Source organism: Octopus sinensis, linkage group LG7, assembly GCF_006345805.1.
Source record: "Octopus sinensis linkage group LG7, ASM634580v1, whole genome shotgun sequence".
Classification (NCBI taxonomy): domain Eukaryota; kingdom Metazoa; phylum Mollusca; class Cephalopoda; order Octopoda; family Octopodidae; genus Octopus; species Octopus sinensis.
This window is the reverse complement of record NC_043003.1, coordinates 51222905-51242670: the sequence shown is the minus strand read 5'-3', so window position 1 is coordinate 51242670 and position 19766 is coordinate 51222905. Positions and strand designations below refer to the sequence as shown.

Genomic DNA, 19766 nt, shown 5'->3' with positions numbered 1-19766 from the left:
CTTTCTACTAAAGGTACAAGGCCTGAAATTTGCGGGGAGGGGACTAGTTAATTACATTGACCCCAGTGTTTCACTGGTACTTAATTTTTCAGCCCCCAAAATGATGAATGGCAAAGTCATGCATGGCAGAATTTGAACTCAAAACATAAAAGCAGATAAAAAAAACCCATTAAGTATTTTGCCCAGTGTGCTCAAAATTCTGCCAGCTTACATAAACAAGGTCATAAAAAAGTGCGAGGTTTAAAGAAATTGAATGAGAAAATGAAAGTATATATGGACAAAAATATTGGAGGGCTGTGGGCACCTAACATTACTGAAGTCAGATGCCTAGTCTTCATCACTTGACACAAGGCTGCATCTCCATCAGATAGACAAGCTATAGTAAAATATGAACAGAGCTGCTCACCACCTGCTTAATAGCCTCAGTACATGTCTGTACTTCATTAATCACTGCATCTTGAGCCCCATATGTAGAGGGTGTTGATGACAGATGGACTGCCTAATCAGTGGAAACAAGATGCAGAACATCAGAAACTCCAATTTAGATAAAGAAAAACTGGAGCAATGCACAAAGGTCAGGTGGTGACACTGGAGCTGATGTACATGTTGCCACCTTTCTGGCTTTTCAAGAATACCTTTCTTAGAGCCCATGTCTGGATGAGACTTGCTACCTTTCTCATAACCTTGTCCTGGTTGCTAACCCCATAGAGATTTGGATCAAACCAAACTCCAAGCAATTTAACCAGACTGTCATTTCAGTACCTCATCAGAAAACATGGACTTGCTTCTCCAAGTGCCAACCTGAAAACTTACAATTTTGTCTGAGTTAAGTCTTATGCCTGTCACTGTGTCATATTCCTTTACAATCATGCCAGCCACCTTAGCCTCCATAGAGTCTGACACCATTATAGTAATGCTGTCCACCTTTGCCAACAAGGCTCTCCCATATATTAGTTTGAATAGGATTACCCTCATTACCTCCAGTTTCCACAGCAGTATCTCCAGACCATTGAACTGATGCTGCTATACATCAAAGTGATCCAGCTTCTGAAAATGGCATGAAACCAGCTGTCTTGAGGACAGCTCTCAACAATGGTTGACACAATTAAAAGCTTTAAATAAATCAAAACTGATCAGATTTTCCATCAAAGTCAGATTTGTCACCCACTTTCCCTATTATGAATCACATAACCTGAAGGTTGTCTTGAATGGATCCACTTTGGATCACACAGGTTTGTTCTTTCACAACCAACTACCAACAAGCACTAGCCTCTCCATTAGCATCTCATCCCAAATCTTAAACTCAACATTCACCAGAGTATGGGCTGGAAATTATAATTTATGTTTTCTCTGTTCATGACTTTTCTCAGCAACACAACCACTCCTGGTCTCACAAAACTGTGAACTTTCCCATTCCATTGCCAGCTGCAATGGAATTTAGAGGACAAATCTGGTGTACATACATAAAACTCATAGGACAGACACTTGCCACCAATCATATCTCAGCTGCTGTAATTAGCTTTTTGAAGCACTCTACCTCTTTTGCCAACAGATGTAGCAAGCTGTTGATGTAGACATTAAAGACATTCTCTACAGCTGTTCCAACTCTCCTCTTGTGAGAGACCAACCACCTATTGTTAATGATACTCCACTCCCATTAAGTCCTGATTAACTAGTTTCTAATCTGGTTCCTGAAATCTTTCTAGACCAGGTAAAACGCAGTAATTATTTCTATGTCTATATCCAAATCTTTCCTCGACAACAGTGCCATGCTAGTTGATCTGAGTCAATTGAAAGCATCATCCAGAAAGTGGGCTAGCAAGTGTTTCAGAAATCATGGTCTGATTGATGGTCTACATCTATGTCTAATGATCAGAGGTAGTTGAGCAAATAACCTTGCTTCCAAGTCTGCCGAATGCCACATGAATTTCTACATCCCACTCGGAGTATGACCATGTCTATCAGAGAATAGAAAAAGGAACAGGTCACTCACCTTGGATCTTGAATGAGGGTGGGCAATCCAACCTTCTCTTCAGGAGGAGTTCCTCAAAAGACCATATGTCCTCTCTTTTTCAGAAAATTCTGACACTACATGAAAATTTATCCTTTAATGGTTCATAGACATTTGCTGATATCTTTTACAGTACCCTATCTTTGAGCTTTGGAGATGCATACCACAAAAACCCTCTCTTGTTTCTATTTATCTTTGAGTTGTTTTCATATGTATCCCTATTAACTCACTGTGGTTTCTATTTATAACAGTGAAGTCAATGGCATTCATTTTTTGTGTATACGGCTTTTGTTGCTGTTCATATTCTTATTGTTTCTTTTGGAGATTGGCTGTTGTGGCTTTGGGTTTTGTTAATTTTACAGTTATTGATGCTGTCTTCGTGGTTATGTCGGTAAATGAGTAGTTTACAGGTTCTTTGGCATTCCATCTACTTTTCTGTATTTCCGTGGTGGAGCTACTAGCATTTGTTTTGTTTTTTCTTTTTCCATTTTAGCACCTCTAATAACATGCCATGCTCCAGTCTTCTCCTTTTCGTCATCGGATAAGAAATCGGAAGAGAGGATGTTGGTTGGTTAGTGAGTGGGTGTATGCATTTATGTTGGTGCTACTGTTATGCTGGAGAGTAGAGCATTCCAATAAAGCTCCCTATTTCAAAGGTGGTGGTAGTTATCACTCTGCTGCACTGGTAGTTGTTTTGGTGAGCACTACTGCTCTTGCTACTAGTATTGTCATTGATGCCAAGGCTGTAGGGTTGCAGCAAGGAAATTTGCACATCCTTAACTTGTGGACAGTAAGCTCTTGATGGGTGATGCTACTGTAAGTGTAACATCAGGATCTTCTGCCTTCTACCACAATTCTTATTCAGTCTCTTCATGAAATTAAGGTCAGTGATCTTGGCATGTCTTCATGGGTAAGCAGCAGCTCTTTTGAGTCCTGCCCAGTTCTTACAGGAAAGAGAGGAGACAGTTGATTCCAAGTTTGTAACTTCTCTCCTCTCCTCTAAGACTACAAAGTATTTGATAATCATTTCACATAGCACATTGCTAAATATCACATTACTTACTTAATAACCCTTGGAGAAGCATACATGTGTGGCATTTTTTCGTCCCCTTTCCATTGAGACTTAGGGCCACCATTCTATATTGCCTTCTCTTTATGTGCAGTATACAACCCCACATATCCTTCATGCACATATCAACTTGTGCTAGAATGCAGGTTGTTAACTTAGTATTTTTCAAGATGCATTTGTAGTCAGAGTTCTATTAGCTTCTCTTCCTTTTCTGTTAGTGCAAGAAAGTCAACTCACGACTAAGCAATATTTGTGTGTCTGCCGGAACTCTACTATTGGGAAGCAAATGCTGCATCCACACTTGTGAGTTACTTGTAAACTATGCTGCCTTGTTTATGCCAGCAACAGGGACGATGGTATAGGTGATGTTGCTGTTGGTAATAGCTTTGAAATATTTGTCTCCACTGATGGTGGTGGTGGTGGTGGTAGGGATGTTGTAGCTGCTAAGAAAGATAATGGTGTTGCTAATAGTGCCATCATCCATCATAGTAAGAAAAGTTGTGCCAGTGGAGGTTCTTCCTAGTGACTGTGGTTCTTCCTGGTGATGGTGGTTCTTCCTGGTGACAATGGTTCTTCCTGGTGACAGTGGTTTTTCCTCATGACAGCGGTTCTTCCTGGTGACTAGTTTTCCTGGAGACAGTGGTTCTTCCTGGTGATGGTGGTTCTTCCAGGTGACAGTGGCTTTTCTACATGATGGTGGTTCTGCCTGGTGATGACGATTCTTCCTAGTAACAATGGTTCCTTCTGATAACGGCAGTACTTCATGACAACAGTAGTTCTTCCTGGTGACAGTGGTTCTTCCTGATGACAGTAGTTCTTCCTGGTGCAGGTGATTCTTCTTGATGATGCTGGTGACCATTCTTCCTGCAATAGTTGGCCACTTTCAGTTGGTGAAATGTGTTGTTATTGTAAAAACTTCTGGTGTTATTCATCATGACACTGATACCTTTAATTGTTTTAGCATTAACACTATCACTGGCTCCAGAAAAAAGCCAGCAATACCATTCAGTTTCATTTCCTCAACCGTCATCAAACTGATTCTCTTTCTGTCTTATGTTTTTCTTCAAACAATATTCTTAAGTTGGAATCCATCTTTTTCACAAAGAAAATAGGAATTTTTCAAATTCATGATGTTAGAAATATGCAACACTCTTATGGGGTGTCATCACAACAAAGTAAACTGTATCAAAATAAGTTTGTCAGTTTTTTTACGCAAATATCAGTAATAAACACTAGGAATAAATTCCCATTCAGGCCAGAAAAAAAAAAGGAAAAAAACAGCAAAACAACCCCCACCAACTTTTGTTAAAACTAAGGCGCTTGAAAATCAATAAGGCTTTTTCTATAGAGACAAGAAAAATAATAATAATCCTCTCTATTATAGGCACAAAGCATGAAATATTGGGTTGGCAAGAAAGTAATTTTGGTTTTTTAGTGTGAAATAAAAATAATTTTTTTTATACAAAGGTTATATGGTGGATGTGACATCACTTCCAACCAAGCTCCAATAATTTTTCACGAGTTAGCAAAGATGTGTGTGGCCTAGCGTTATTATGGTGGAACATGATTCCATTATGATTTGCCAATTCTGGTTGTTTTTCTTTCATTGCTTCCTCCAGTTTCATTAGTTGTTGACAGTAAACATCTGAATTGATTGTCTGATTCCATGGAAGCAGCTCAAAACACACAACACCTTTGTAATCCCACCAAATTGACCTTTTTTGATGCAATTCAGCTTTCAATGTGGTTTGTGCTGATTCATTATGCTGGGACCATCATCATTTTCGAATGATGTTATTATAGACAATCCCTTTTTCATCACTAGTGATGATTAATTAAAAAAAAAATGGTTGATTTCATTGTGTTTGAGATGCCTATCGCAAATATTGATCTATTGTGTTAAGTGAATCTCTTTCAATTTATGTGGAACCCAAATATTAAGCTTTTTAATGAGTTCAAGACATTTTAAGTGATTTTTAATTGTTGTGTGTGATACATTTAACTCTGCATTCTCTCACAGTTATATGATAATCAGATTCAATTATGGCTTTGATTCGGTCATTATCAACTTCAGTAGGTTGACCAGAGAAGTAAAAAAGCAAAATATGGTGAAAATGTTCGTTTTTGCACTCCATGTTAAAACTGACACTAACAGCTGTAAATAAAATTATGCACAATTTGCTTCTAAAGTAAGCTAAAAGTAGTGGCTATCAAATGTCAAAAAGAAAAAAAATCATAACATCGACAAAAGTCATTAAAAAAAAAAACCGTAACTCTCTCTATTTGCGAAAAACAAAATTACTTTCTTGCCAACCCAATATTTGTAGAAGATCAAGTCAATTACAATAGCCTCAGTGTTCAAATGGTGCTTATTTTATGGACCCATGAAAGGATGAAATGCAAAGTTGACCTCAGCAGAATTTGAACTCAGAATGTAAAGACAGATGAAATGCTACTAAGTATTTTGTTTGGCACGCTAACAATTTTGCCAGCTCAACACCATAATAATAATAAAAATAATAATAATAATAATGATAATAATGATGATGATGATGATGATGATGATAAGAGCAAATTCAAACTCAGGAGAATTTGAACTCAGAAAACAAAAGGCCAGAACAAACAGCACTAGGCAGTTTGTCTGGTGCTTATTTGAGTCTACCAATCAATTGCTTTCCCCTGTGCCTTTGTAAGAAATCATAACAATTATGAATAAATTTCAGTCACAAAAGAGGGGTTAGATGGTTAAACTAACACCAATATTTGATTAACAATAACAACAGCAACTATTTCAAATTTAGGCAAAAGCCTACAACCTCAGGGGTAGGGATTATTGATATCATCAACCCCAGTACTTGACTTGTTTTATTGATTTCAGAGGGATGAAAAGCAAAGTTGACCTTGGTGAGATTTGAACTCAGAACATAAAGAATCAGCAGAAATATAGCAAGGCATTTTTTTACAGACACCCTAGCAATTCTACCAGCTCACTGCATTGATAGTTTCTAACAAAGGCAAAAAGAAATTTGGAGGGAGAGGAACAGTGGATTATACTGACCCCAGTAACTGACGTTATTTTATTGATTCTAGAAGGATCAAGGACAAGTTGAAATTGGTAGTATTTGAAATTAGAATGTAAAGAGCTAATACAATTAATATTCTTTAATGAGTCTGCTAATAATTGGAATGGTGGCATATTTATATCTTACTATCTTATTTCTGGTAGTGTGTTCTGTTTTGGAAAAGGACTGTTTTTGATGACATAAAAGATGTACCCCACTATCAACAACACACATTCAGGAAAAAAGTTTTTAGACAAAATTAGCTTATAGGGAGCCTAATTTTGCATATAGCACCTGGACCAATTATTTTTTAAACATTTTTGGATAAAAAAAAGTGTCTTATATGTCATCAAGTATTGTGGGCATAAATACATTAGCTACTGCAATTATTATTATTTTTATTATTATTATATGCTATCCATTTCAGCTAAAATACAGCTGAAGTGTACAGAAAATATAATTGAGAAATTCAAAACAGATTTTCAAAACAAATTCAATGACAGCACTGCAAGACTGGCATCCATGCTAGTGGAGCAGTAAGAGCACCATCTGAGCGTGATCGTTGCCAGGGCCACTGATTGCCCCCCCCCCCCCGGTCGGTGGTACGTAAAAAGCACCATTTGAGCGTGATTGTCACCAGCGTCGCTTTAATGGCACTTGTGCCAGAGGCACGTGAAAAACAACATTCGAGCGAGGTCGTTGTAAGTGCCACTGGCCTGGCTCCTGTGCAGGTGGCACGTAAAAAACACCATTTGAGTGTGGTCGTTGCCAGTACTGCCTGACAGGCCCTCATGCAGGTGGCATGTAAAAGCACCCACTACACTCTCGGAGTGGTTGGCATTAGGACGGACATCCTGCTGTAGAAGCTCTGCCAGATCAGATTGGAGCCTGGTGCAGCCATCTGGCTCGCCAGTCGCCAGTCAAACTGTCTAACCCATGCCAATATGGAAAGCGGACGTTAAACGATGATGATGATGATGACTGAAGGAAAAAATTGGTGAGAAAATTCACTCCAGGGCTAATATCTTGGAAGGCTTGACAGAGTGAAAAACCAACAAGGCTCAAAAAGTTGAGGCAAAAAGCAAACACAGAAGGTTTGATGTTAGCTACAGAAGACCAATGTTTAGCCACAAACAACTACAAAGATAAAAGAGTAAAAGAAGTTGCTAATGTTATGCACAAATTATAGTGCAATGAGATGGCCAAACATGTGTCCATCTACCAATTCCTTACCAAATGTGAATATATAAACACAGATATGATAGATTTGGTAGCAATGTTGACTGAACAATATGCCAGCACTTCAATGAAAACAGACAAGAAAGGGTATACGATATGAACCAAACATGGCACATGACAATAACCTAGTTCTAATCATTTTGGATGTGTCTATTCAAAGTGACAAGGAAATCAAGGCAAACTGTTTAAAATTAATAATGAAGGACTGGAAAGAAAATATGAACACACTGATAGACGTCGCAGTCCCCCTTTGGCTAAAACATTGCATGGGAAGAGGTAGAGAAACTATGTAAATACAAGGATCTTGAAATAGAAGTAAGCCAGAGTGACAGTTATAACACTGGATATGATAAAAAGCAATGTGAGCAAAAACATACAAGCCATACCAAAACTTTGGAACACACAGTTCAAAAGTGGCTCTGTTAGGTACAGCACACAATCTGTGCAACACATTTTCAGTTCAATAGTACAACTTGAAATAGAACACTCTCTGCACACAGCACACACCTAACCACACGTGCTACATACAGAACAAAACATGTACTATACATGATCTCCACCTAACAACATGACAACACACACAGATTCCTACATAACTAATACCTGACATTACAACACTAACAACCGCACACTTCACGTTCTACATAGTCACAGTTCATTAATTCCACACAAACTATACATAATAACCATCTGTCAGCATAACACATAACACCAATCAACAGTAGATATGAAACTTAATCACCAAACAAAACAACACAACATACTCTGCACATACTGTACATGACAGAGTAAACACTGAAATAACACCAGAAACAACAAACTAATCCCCATTATCATCATCATCATTTAGCATCCATTGTCTATGCTGGCATGGGTTGGACGGTTTTGACCAGGGTTGGTAAGCTGAGAGGCCGCAACAGATTCCAGTCTGATTTGGCATGGTTTCTATGGCTGGATGCCCTTCCTAGTACCAACCACTCCAAGAAGTAGTGGGTGTTTTTATGTGCCACCGGCATGGGTGCCAGTTGCATGACACCAGTATCTGCCATGACTATGATTGCACTTGGCTTGATAGGTCTTCTCAAGTACATCATATTTCAAAAGGTCTCAGGCATTTGTCATGAGGCCCAATGCTTGAAAAGCACTTTTTATGTGCCACCAGCACAGGTGCAAGCCACATGACACCGGCAACAGCCACATTGCTTCTGTGAGGCCCAACACTTGAAAAGTGCTGGTTACACAATACCAGCATCAGCCACATTGCCTCCGTGAGGTCCAATGCTTGAAAGGTGCTTTTTATGTGCCACTAGCATGAGCAATGCAAATTGATGTAATATACTAACACAAATCTACATCTCCAAAACGTAATGCTATACACATCTCAGGAGCACAGAGGTGCAGCTGGAAGATGTAGTAGAAAATTAAATGAAACTCTTGAAACAATACTTCTATGTCTGTTTACCAGTCATATCTGTGTAATTTTGAAATATTCGTAATCTTAGTACCACATCATCATTCAATGTCCACTTCCCCATCTTGCATAGAACAGATAGAATTCACTGAGGTAGATTTTCTATGGCCAGATGCCCTTTCCTGTTACCAATGCTTATGCTTAAGAAATAAGGTAATATTTCTCCATGGAAGACAGATACAAACAACGTCACTTGTATGATAGTGATGTTTGTTTACAATCATCACATGATGTCAAGACAAGAGTACGCATGTGCGTGCACACACACAGACACATACACCAAAATTCACTCACAGGCTTTGGTCAGCCTGGAGCTATAGCAGAAGACATTTGTCCAAGGTACTGTACAGTGGCAGTGACCCTAAGGCCACATGAATGGGAAATAAGCTTCTTAGCAACACAGTCATGCCTGCACCTTTATATATATATATATATATATATATATATATATACACATACATACACACACATACACAAAACCATTATATGCAGCAGATATAGTAAAGTAAAAATTAAACCCATGTAATACAAGTAAATTTTGAAACAGAAAGGAAACTGAAAACTCATTAATATGCAAAGCAGGCAAAGGTTTCAAAAGCTTGTGCGACAATGGCTCCTAGCACAACATAGTTACAGTGTAGAAGTAATACATAGAGTAAACATAAACTTACTTATTTTTAGACCTTATATCACCAGCACCACCATGACGTTCAAATAGAGGACAACCTTCATTTTTCCAGGCATTCCAGTTCTCTTCACGTCTTAATATATGCTGCCAAATAAATTAATTCACAGGTAGTAATTAGATAACAAATAAGATAATGTATTTCTAAACAGACCATAACAATTTAGCATTCAAACTGGCCATATCTGGCCCAAATATTCTATCGGTATTTATTGTTCAAACTGGCCAGGTCCAGCCTCTTACATCTACCCTACATTGTCATTCTAAAAGTAAACAATCATATCACTGAAATCTCAAAACTATGAGATAATTCACAATTAATTCAAAGCAATGTGAATAGATAAGCATTTCATTTGACAGAATAATCTGAATGCTAAAGGGTTAAATTAAGTATCATAAATGGTTGTAAACTATTGGGTTGTCCGGAAAGTTCGTGCCGATTTATATCAGCTTACCTTTCGACTTATTTTAGAACATGGTTGAGTCCATAAAATAGGATTTGACTACACCCTATTTAGAGCACAGTTTAAACTATCTTTTCATGGAAGAAGGTTTATCTTCCTATAACCTGTGTTAATTCTGTAACCCTTTAAAATGGAAGATAAGAAAGTTCATTTTCGGCACTTGATGCTTTGAAAACCAGACAAAAATTGCTGCAGCTCAGCTGGGATGTATTACCCCACCCTCAATATTCACCAAATATTGCTCCTTCGGATTTCCACTTATTCAGGTCTCTGCAGAATAGTCTTAATGGTAAAAATTTCAATTCCTTGGATGACGTAAAAAGATACCTTGATGAATTCTTTACCATGAAACCACCTCAATTCTGGGAAGAGGGTATTTTCAAGTTAAAGGAAAGATGGAGATGCATTGTGCAACAAAATGGTTCATATTTGGTTGATTGAAAATGTAATGGCAAGTATTTATTGACCGTTTTCTTTCCTTTAAAAATCAGCACGAACTTTCTGGACAACCCAATACCATTGTAACTTAACATCCACTTTTCCATACTTGCATGGGTCATATGGAATTCGTTGAGTCATAATTTCTACACTGGATGCTTTTCCCATTGCCAACCCTCTCCCGTTTCCAAGCAAAGCAATATTTTCCTATAGCTAGACATGTCTCCCATGGAAAACTGGAAATGAACAACCTCATTTGTATGACAATGATGCCTATTTACAACAATCATGATATCTAGACAAGGACACACATAAACACAAATATTTTTATACACACACACATTCATACATATGCATCATCATCATCGTTTAATGTCCTCTTTCCATGCTGGCATCAGTTGGATGATTTGACATGGAGATGGTGAGCAGGAAGCGGTCCAGACTCCAACTGTCTGTCGTGGCATGATTTCTATGGCTGGCTGCCTTTCCTAATGCCATGTACATATATATATATATATATATATATATCATCATCATCGTTTAATGTTCGTTTTCCGTGCTAGCACGGGTTGGACGGTTTGACTGGGGTCTGGGAAGCCAGGAGGCTGCACCAGGCTCCAGCTGGATGCCCTTCCTAACACCAACCACTCCGTGAGTGTAGTGGGTGCTTTTTACATGCCAGGGGAGGCTGGCAGCAGACACGATCGGTTGGTGCTTTTTACGTGCCACCAGCACAGAAGCCAGTCAAGGCGGCGCTGGCATCGGCCACGTTCGGATGGTGCTTTTTACGTGCTACCGGCACAGAAGCCAGTCAAGGCAGCGCTGGCATTGGCCACGTTCGGATGGTGATGTATTTATACATGATGGGCTTTCTTCAGTTTCCACCAACAAAATTACCACTTATAAGGATTTAGTTGGCCCAGGACTATGGTAGAAAGTAATTGCCCAAAATATTATGCAATGGGACTGAACCTGTGACCACATGGTTGGGAAGCAAGCTTCTTAACCATACAGCGGCATCTGCATGTGAAGCATTATTTTAATTTTCCCCCTTTTGCAAATACTCCCCTCCTACCACCACCATCACCACACACACACACACACACAAATAAAGTAAAAAACAAGTTATGGAATATGGGGTCACTGCATATTTGGTTCCTTACAAAGTTCTTACTAGTCTTGAAGAAAAATAGAAACTTTTAAGGGCCCAAATATAAGGCCCTATTTTTTCATTCTCTTTTGTATCTTTAAGAGATGGTTATTACAAAAACTTCAGCTTATAATCTCAATATATACAGTAATTTAATTAGATTAAGAAAACTAACTAAACTACAATGGCTTAAACCAGTAACTGCTATACTTTCCCAGTCAGTTATCCTTTCATTTGGTGTGCATGTGTGTGTGTGTATATTCTTTTATTCTTTTACTTGTTTCAGTCATTTGACTGCTGCTATGCTGGAGCACTACCTTGCAGGACTTATTTTTTAAAACCCAGTACTTATTCTATCAGTCTCTTTTGCTAAGCTGCTAAGTTGCAGGGATGTAAACACACCAACACCAGCTGTCAAGAAGTGATAGGGGGACAAACACAGACATAAACACACACACAAACATTTGACAGGCTGCTTTCAGTTTTCTGTCTACCAAATCCACTCACAAGGCTTTGGTTGGCCTGAGGCTATAGTAGAAGACACTTCCCCAAAGTACCATGCATTGGGACTGAACCTGGAACCATGTAGTTGAGAAGCAAGCTTCTTACCACACAGTCGTACCTATATATCATCATCATTTAACATTCCTTTTCCATGTTGACAAGGGTTGAACAATTTGACAGGAGCTGTCCAGACTTCAAATTGTCTGCTGTGGCAACGTTTCAACAGCTGGATGCTCTTCCTAATGCCAACCATCTTACAGAGTGTGCTGGGCGCTTTTTATGTGCCACACATACACACGCTTTAAATTTTTTAGCTTCCTTATGTCCCCTGCCCTATATTGATATCCAGAAAAATGGGTTAAATATCAATGATACAGGAAGTTTTAAGGAGATTAAAAAGTGTCAAATCTGAAAACCATTAAAAATGATTAAATAATACATGTAGGTGTGACCTGCAGATGTATGGCCTACTTGGAACAATAGATCAGTGAGTCACTGATTTGTCTAGTCATTCAAACTGTTAAAAATTAATACAGAACTACTCACAAAGAAAGCTGTGTGTGAGTGTGTATATATAAAGATATGTCATTTAATATACATAGGATTTAAATGTGAGCTACTATTCGTTTCATGTCTCAAAAAAACACAATGACTGGACAAACTTGTATAGCTTGTCTGACTATTGTATTTTCTGAGGCATGAAGAAAATAGTAGTAGTTTAATATCCTCTGTATATTTACTTCCCACTGGATTGAGAAATGTTTCGTTTGTTGACTTTACCTATTATGGAACAGTACAATATATATATATATATATATATATATATATATATATATATATAATATATATATATATATATATATATATATATATATATATATATATTATATATATATGTGTGTGTGTGTGTGGAGGCGCAATGGCCCAGTGGTTAGGGCAGTGGACTCGCAGTCGTAGGATTGTGGTTTCAATTCCCAGACCGGGCGTTGTAAGTGTTTATTGAGCAAAAACACCTAAAGCTACACGAGGCTCTGACAGGGGGTGGTGGTGGTGGTCCCTGCTGTATTCTTTCACCACAACTTTCTCTCACTCTTTCTTCTGTTGGCCAGCTCACTTAGCCAGCGGGGTGGCATCATTTGAAGGCTAAAACAATGCGAAACGCATTGTGACCAGCGATGTGTAGCAACATCTGATAGCCTGGTCGGTCACGGTGATATATATATATATATATGTATATATATATATGTATATATATATATATATATGTATATATATATTTATATATATATATATCGTTACTCTGTTCATTTCTTCAAACCCCGATTGCTTAAGTCTTTATCACTACTGTCCTCAATCAAAATCTTCGCAGCCCACCATTCGCTAACCTGCGTGATCTTTCCTCCTCAAAATTCTTTAATTTTTTAAAAATGCCTCGGTATGAAGATATTTCGTTCATCCTCCGCCATTACTGTACTGTCCTGTCCTGTCTTCAATCAAAACATCCGTCTTTCCAACCCACTTCCGGTGAACCTATATAAATAATCACCTCGTGTGCTTCTCTTTCATTCACCCTTTCTTGACCACACAGCGATGATCATAGCAAGCAAGCTAAGAATTCTCATTTCATTTCTTCCGACTCTTGTACTACACACATACATTTGCCGCTAACCCTTAAATGTTCGAATCTATTTACTAATTCTGCTTGTTCTTAAAATATAACCCTTTAATTTGTTTAACCCCTTGGTACCAAGTTAATTCGTTCGTTACTCTGTTCATTTCTTCAAACCCCGATTGCTTAAGTCTTTATCACTACTGTCCCCAATCAAAATCTTCGCAGCCCACCATTCGTGGTTCGCCCGCCCTCCCACCCCCACCACCCATACCGGAGGACACTCTGTTTACACCATCCTCACCGGATATCCCCTCTACCACCGCCACCACTATGTGTGTCTGTTCCTCCTACCCCTCCTCCTCAATATACTTTCTCACTATGTATTTACCCCTGCCTCTCTCCCCCTGGACAGAAGCAGCTAGCGCCGCAGCTCATCAAACGTCCCACTTAACCTGTTATCTTATGTTCCTCCTGTTTTGAAATGTGTCACTGCCTCAACCGGTTATCTCCTTCCAGGCCCCTCCCCCACTCGTGATATCCTACGTTTTACTTCCTACTTTTCATTCTGTCTAGAACCTGCCACCAACCCTACCTGTCATCGTTTCTCTTTACCCCAAACCTTCCCCACTGGTGCTCCCCGATATTACATGCACCCCCCCTCTCTCTCTCCCTCTCTTTTCTCTGCCACAATGCAACGAAAAAAGGCAATAACCGATCGTGGCCGATGCCAGACCCCTCTGGCACCTGTGCAGGTGGCACGTAAAAAGCACCCACTACACTCACGGAGTGGTTGGCGTTAGGAAGGGCATCCAGCTGTAGAAACACTGCCAGATCAGACTGGAGCCTGGGGCAGCCCCTGGCTCCCCAGACCCCGGTCAAACCGTCCAACCCGTGCTAGCGCGGAAAACGGACGTTAAACGATGATGATGATGATGATGATATATATATAGATATATATATATATATAGATATATATATATATGTATATATTATATGTATATATATATATATATGTATATATGTATATATATATATATATGTATATATATATATGTATATATATATGTATATATATCGATAAATACAACGAGGACGAATCGTTAGCCAGAAATAGGAGTAACTACACCCCCTCGAAAGGTAAGAACAAAACACTTGATGATTTCTGTGACCACATATCTAATTACCCATATCAACATATGCACAAACAAAAACACAAACCAAACTTCAGCAAAAAAGAATGGGCTGAGTTGAACAAATTGAAACAAGATAAAACAATAACAATCAAAGAGGCCGATAAAGGGAGTGCTGTTGTCTTAATGGATACGACTTTTACATAACTTTGGTTCTTTCTATGCTGGAAGACACAACATACTATGAAAAGGCACAAAACTACAGTCAACAAAAAATAATGAGGGAACTAAAATCCATATTTAACCCATACAAAGCAGGGCTCACCGACAAAGAATATGATTATATGACCAATTTCACAAGTAAAACTAGCCAATTCTACGGTATACCTAAGATCCACAAAAGTGAAAAAATAAGCAACGCATGCAAGATAGCCACAGACAAAATAATTAAAGTCCCTAATCCTAATGACCTCAAATTGAGACCCATAATAGCAGGTCCCGCATGCGAAACCCACCGCCTCAGTAACTTTTTAGACACCCTGTTAAAACCACTCCTCAAACATGTCAAAAGCTATATAAGGGACGACTTAGATATGCTCAATCACCTACCGAATACTATAAACCAAAACACCATACTGGTATCCTTCGATGTAGTCAACCTCTACTCCAATATCCCCCACAACCTAGGACTAGAGGCAATCCAATTCTGGCTAGAGAATCACGCCAACGAACTACCACACCGCATCAAAAAAGAATTCGTGATAGAAGGGGTTAAATTCATCCTGGAAAATAACTTCTTCGCCTTCAATGACAACTTCTACCGACAAAAATCGGGGACTGCGATGGGTACACGAATGGCCCCCTCCTTTGCCAACCTAGTCATAGGATACCTAGAGATCAGTCTATATCGTAAGGTTCTAGAAAGATATGGCAGCCCTTTCTCCATCTACATAGAAAACAACTGGAAGAGATATCTAGATGACTGTTTCATTCTTTGGCATATAAAAATATAGAAAAACTCATAGAATTCCAGGAAATTTTAAACGGGCTGGACGTAAACATCCAATTCACGATGGAATATAGCCAGCAACAACTTCCCTTCCTCGATATCCTCATTAAGAAAGCTAATAATATAATAGAAACAGACATATACTATAAGCCTACAGACTCTAAGCAATATCTTCCATTCAATTCATGCCACCCCAGACACACCAGGATGAATATCCCCTTCAATCTAGCAAAAAGGATATGCACTATAGTCTCTAACGCAAACACCAGAGACACACGACTACAAGAACTAAAAGATACCCTTATCACCAGGAACTATCCACCTTCACTTATTGACAAGTGCATTCAACGTGCCCTTCAACTTAACATCAAGGAACTGAGACATCCCAAATCAAAGAAAAACTTACAACCAAAAGCCTTACCATACATCTCCACACACAACCCTCTCAATAACGAAGCCTTCGGCACCATCCTCCACAACATACCCCTCCTAAAAAAAGACCACAGAATGAACACAATCCTCCAAACACACACGATCATAAAAAGCAAAAGACAGCCTAGATCCATGAAAAGTCTCCTAACACAAGCCCGAATTCACTCTTCAACACAGAAGCCGACAGTAAAAAAATGTGGAAGACCCAATTGCGGGATATGCGACTATCTAATCGAGGGTTCTGAGTTCTCCTTCAAACAGGGACAACGGTTTACAGTGAAAAGCAACTTCACATGTGCTTCGGAGAACCTAATATACTCACTAACCTGCTCCGGGTGTCAAGAGCAGTACATAGGCCAAACAAAAAATGGTTTGCGTAAACGAATGGCCCTGCACAGATCCCAGATAAAAATTCCCCAAAACAGAAAAATAGCTTTTAGCCAACACATAGATACTTGCGCCAACAAAAAAACACCAAACTTCAGAATTTTCCCCCTCTACCAATTTAGGGACGATACAACCTCTAGACAACGAATAAGTAAAGAAAATCTCTTTATTATAAAATACAGGCCACTTCTTAACGGGTCTACGACAAACAATTAATATACCTCAACTTAAGAATAAAAGAAATATATATACACACACAAATATTACATTCCATAGAATCCATTACTAATCGCCCCAAAACAGCTAAATCTTCACCCATTCATATTCTCCCTTCTCTGTTTTTTTTCTTCTTCTTCATCATCATCGTTATCATCATCATCGTCGTCATCGTTATCATCATCATCGTCGTCATCGTCATCACCACCATCATCATCGTCATCTTCTCCTTCTCCTTCTTCTTCTTCATCGTCATCATCATCAGCACCGTCATCTTCTTCTTCTTCTTCTTCTCCACCTTCTACCCCCACTAATGTCTTTAAGTATAACGCCTACGCAGCGACTGCCGGTCGCCACTGACCAGCCCAGATTTTCCCACTACCACCCCCTCAAGAACTCACAACAACCTCGAATACACAAGTGCAAACAAGGGAGTCAGAGAAAGGCAGAATGCCACCTATATCGGAACACTACTATGGAAGTATTCCTTTAAAAAAACCTTTCTTCTAATTTTTCTAAATTTTTCAAAATTTAATTATTTAATCGTTACAGTTGAAAAGGTCTCAAAATGACCGAAACCGGTACTGAAAGATTCACTATAAAATCATCTTAGCATTTTCTATTTTTGACTTGTTTTTTCATATATATATGTATATATATATATATATATGTATATATATATATGTATGTATATATATATATGTATGTATATATATGTATATATATATATATATATATATGTATATATATATATATGTATATATATATATAGAAATTCGGGGTGAGTACTTGATAATTATAAGCACCTGTGTATACCGTTTGGTGGTGTAGGTGGTGGAGTAAATTGATCAAAATAAAATAAAAACATGATGCGAAGGACTCAGCGGTACATATGTTTCGGGCCTTTATTAGACAGATTTATAACAATGCATAATGTATGTCTGTGGCCTTCTTCAGCCGCGCACAACAGCTTCCACAAGGACATGTGTTACATCAAAAATTCTTGGTTGGGGATGCAAATCCTCTCATTCACGTACGACATAATGCGGCAGCAGCATAGAGTTGAAGCGTCCATCTCTTTCTTCTCTCAATGTAGAATGAGGAAAATTGGATGTTGAGGTAATGTAAATAAATAAATACATATATAGAGGTGAAGATGGAGGGGCGAGAGTTCGGGACGAGGGATAAAAAATGTATAAAAAGTGTAAGTATAGAATAATATAAAAATGTAGAGGATAAAGGGTTGTAAGTAGATGTAAAGGGGGTATAAAGAAATATAAAGTAAAAATAGAAATAGAAATAAAAGTAAAAAAACCTGATAAAAACATGATAAAAGTGTAAAAGAATGTAAAGATAAGGGATGTATAGAGGTTATGGACCAAGCATGGTGGTCAGGAGATTGATAAAATTTAGTTGTAGAATTGTCAGTACATCAACAGTTTCGTCTGGGGACTTAATGCGTTGTAAATCAGAGCTGATGAGCATTTAATCTGGTTCCTTGAATTAAATGGACTTCTAGTACATACATATCATCATGGATATATACACCCACATACACGCGTACATATACGCCTCCAAGCCTATAAGCATACACACGCACTCGCGTGTAAACACGTACATAAACACACACGCGCGTACACACACATACATACATGTGTATATATCCGTGTATATATGCGGATATTCTGTTGTATGTATGTGTGTGTACGCGCGTGCGTGTGTGTTTATGTACGTGTTTACACGCGAGTGCGTGTGTATGCTTATAGGCTTGGAGGCGTATATGTACGCGTGTATGTGGTGTATATATCCATGATGATATGTATGTACTAGAAGTCCATTTAATTCAAGGAATCAGATTAAATGCTCATCAGCTCTGATTTACAACGCATAAGTCCCCAGACGAAACTGTTGATGTACTGACAATTCTACAACTAAATTTTATCAATCTCCTGACCACCATGCTTGGTCCATAACCTCTATACATCCCTTATCTTTACATTCTTTTACACTTTTATCATGTTTTTATCAGGTTTTTTTACTTTTATTTCTATTTCTATTTTTACTTTATATTTCTTTATACCCCCTTTACATCTACTTACAACCCTTTATCCTCTACATTTTTATATTATTCTATACTTACACTTTTTATACATTTTTTATCCCTCGTCCCGAACTCTCGCCCCTCCATCTTCACCTCTATATATGTATTTATTTATTTACATTACCTCAACATCCAATTTTCCTCATTCTACATTGAGAGAAGAAAGAGATGGACGCTTCAACTCTATGCTGCTGCCGCATTATGTCGTACGTGAATGAGAGGATTTGCATCCCCAACCAAGAATTTTTGATGTAACACATGTCCTTGTGGAAGCTGTTGTGCGCGGCTGAAGAAGGCCACAGACATACATTATGCATTGTTATAAATCTGTCTAATAAAGGCCCGAAACATATGTACCGCTGAGTCCTTCGCATCATGTTTTTATTTTATATATATATATATGTATATATATATATATATGTATATATATATATATGTATATATATATATATATATGTATATATATGTATATCATCATCATCATCATCATCATCGTTTAACGTCCGCTTTCCATGCTAGCATGGGTTGGACGGTTCAACTGGGGTCTGGCAAGCCCGAAGGCTGCACCAGGCCAGTCAGATCTGGCAGTGTTTCTACAGCTGGATGCCCTTCCTAACGCCAACCACTCCGAGAGTGTAGTGGGTGATTTTATGTGCCACCGACACAGGTGCCAGACGAGGCTGGCAGACGGCCACGCTCGGATGGTGTTTTTTATGTGCCACCGACACAGGTGCCAGACGAGGCTGGCTGACGGCCACGCTCGGATGGTGTTTTCTTATGTGTCAC

At 38.6% G+C, this 19766-nt stretch overlaps 1 protein-coding gene and 1 long non-coding RNA gene across 3 annotated transcripts in view; one reads left to right on the top strand and one right to left on the bottom strand.

Moving 5' to 3' along the window:
• Positions 1–19766, bottom strand: part of LOC115214267 (THO complex subunit 1) — a 68823-nt gene that overhangs the window by 22927 nt on the left and 26130 nt on the right. For both annotated transcript variants that reach the window (XR_005000039.1, XM_029783410.2), the window contains exon 14: positions 9524–9624. Coding sequence is in view for 1 of the 2 variants with exons in the window: in XM_029783410.2 (XP_029639270.1) it covers positions 9524–9624 (101 nt within the window). In the remaining variant the exon portion in view is untranslated. The remainder of the gene's footprint in view (positions 1–9523; positions 9625–19766) is intronic.
• The window catches only part of LOC118764242, a 22200-nt gene continuing 3986 nt past the window's right edge, over positions 1553–19766 (top strand). The window contains exons 1-2 of the long non-coding RNA XR_005000040.1: positions 1553–1564; positions 18062–18081. This is a non-coding gene — a long non-coding RNA (uncharacterized LOC118764242). The remainder of the gene's footprint in view (positions 1565–18061; positions 18082–19766) is intronic.